General features: G+C 37.5%; 1 protein-coding gene across 1 annotated transcript in view; it reads right to left on the bottom strand.

Annotated features, from left to right (window-relative positions):
• Positions 1-269: 269 nt before the first annotated feature.
• LOC140334831 (interferon-induced very large GTPase 1-like) overlaps positions 270-1,723 on the bottom strand; it is a gene marked incomplete in the record, with an annotated part of 3,339 nt that continues 1,885 nt past the window's right edge. Inside the window, 1 exon segment of the mRNA XM_072417079.1 lies at positions 270-1,723. Within this exon segment, the coding sequence (XP_072273180.1) occupies positions 938-1,723 (786 nt within the window).

Here is a 1,723-nt window from a genome sequence, read left to right as displayed (position 1 = left end):
GAGTGCCTACTAGGATGGTGCTGAGAAGGGAGGAGGAGGAGGAGATGTTATGTACATCACAGAGAGTTATAGCGCGGATTATTCACTGAATAGTAGCAACTGGCGTTCTGACGCTCATGGCCAGTCGTGGCTTTGTCTACAAAGAGGTAAATACGGGTAGCGTGCGGTGTAGTGTTGTGACTCACTTTGACCCATACAAGCTCTGGCACAAAGGTTGTATACCAAGCAAGATTTTTTGTGTCCAAACAGGATTTATACCTAGCATCATTATTATTATCAAACAGTATTTATTTATCACCAACATATTATGCAGCGCTGTACATTAATAATATCAATAGAATAATAAAAAGCTATAGTTCACCTTCTTTACACCTACTTGTACATCAAGTTCTGCAGCAGATCACATTGATCCTTATGACTTGAGGGAGAAAAGTTTTGGACAGTGTAGGTAAGCTATTCTTTTTTTGCTGTCTAGGACTTCAGATATTGTCTCTTTTCCTGTTCTTATGACAGTTGCATCTTGCTGACTTGATAAAGCTTAAGACACCTTTACTCAATCTTACAGATAAGACTCCATAGGGTGGTTTTAAATAATTGCCTAGACTTCTGTTTATTATAATTATTATTTTATGGGTCCATTCCTGGTCATTGCCGACAATTATCTTCATGTGGAATATAGATAAATCACTTTTGATGTGTAATTGAATATCCCCAAAATGAAAGCAAAAAAAAGTTTGATGTCCTTTCCGATACTTATGGCATTGACCTAAAAGTTGTGAAGGGTTGTTTTAATGCTCTCTTTCTACTCCTTCCACAAGACTGCAAATTAGGATTTTAAAGTCGGTATACTGAAAATGGAATTTTCCAAAATGTGTCTGTAATGTTCAGGACAAACATACATATTGTGTGAATGACTATGGATAAAACAATTGTATGTTCATTTGGTTTTAAATGACTCCTGTAAACTTGCAAGAGCTTGTTCTTCTGTTATTTCCTTCCAGTCTTTGGGAGGTTCAGCTGGCTGTGCAGCATATTCCTCTACAAAGCCATTATTCAAATGTGCAAAAATGTATTTCCAGTAGTCTGAGGACTGGAGGCTGGCATCGGGCTGAATTTCCCAATCTGGATAGAATTCACGATAATCTTTGTATGCGTGAAATTCTTCTATGTCAACATTTTTAAATCTACTATTTGATACCACAGAAGTAGAACAGATGTCTGTGACTAAAGTATCATCTCTGTTCCATTTGTATCTTCCCAGGCCTTGAGGTCTATGGAGAGACGCAGAGTGCATTTGGTGGTCACCGCCTGCATTTTCACAAGGGACTTTACAGAACGGACATTGCTTACTGCAGCCAATCACTTTCTTCAACAATTCCTCCTGGGGCTTCAGTGTAACTCTGGAGAGAAGTGATCTAATATCAAACAATTCTGTGTCTGATAACATTTTCTGCTTTATGTTGGGAAGATAAAAAAGAATGTCCTCCGAGAATTGGCAAACATTTGCTGTATTGTGGAAAGTGATCACTGTCATATCATTCTGTGAAATCACTATTTCTTTGTCTAGTAACTTGCAGAAGAGTTCTAGAAATTTCACAATGGTGTCTGTTTGTAGACATTCACTAGTTCTCAGGACTTCTTCAGTTTTTTTAATGATTGAAGATAAAAGTTTTTCTCCTAAGGTTATTAGGGTTGATGGGCTCTGATATTTGTTGGTTATGTA

Source organism: Pyxicephalus adspersus, chromosome 7, assembly GCF_032062135.1.
Source record: "Pyxicephalus adspersus chromosome 7, UCB_Pads_2.0, whole genome shotgun sequence".
NCBI lineage: Eukaryota > Metazoa > Chordata > Amphibia > Anura > Pyxicephalidae > Pyxicephalus > Pyxicephalus adspersus.
This window is presented reverse-complemented; position numbering and strand designations above follow the sequence as displayed.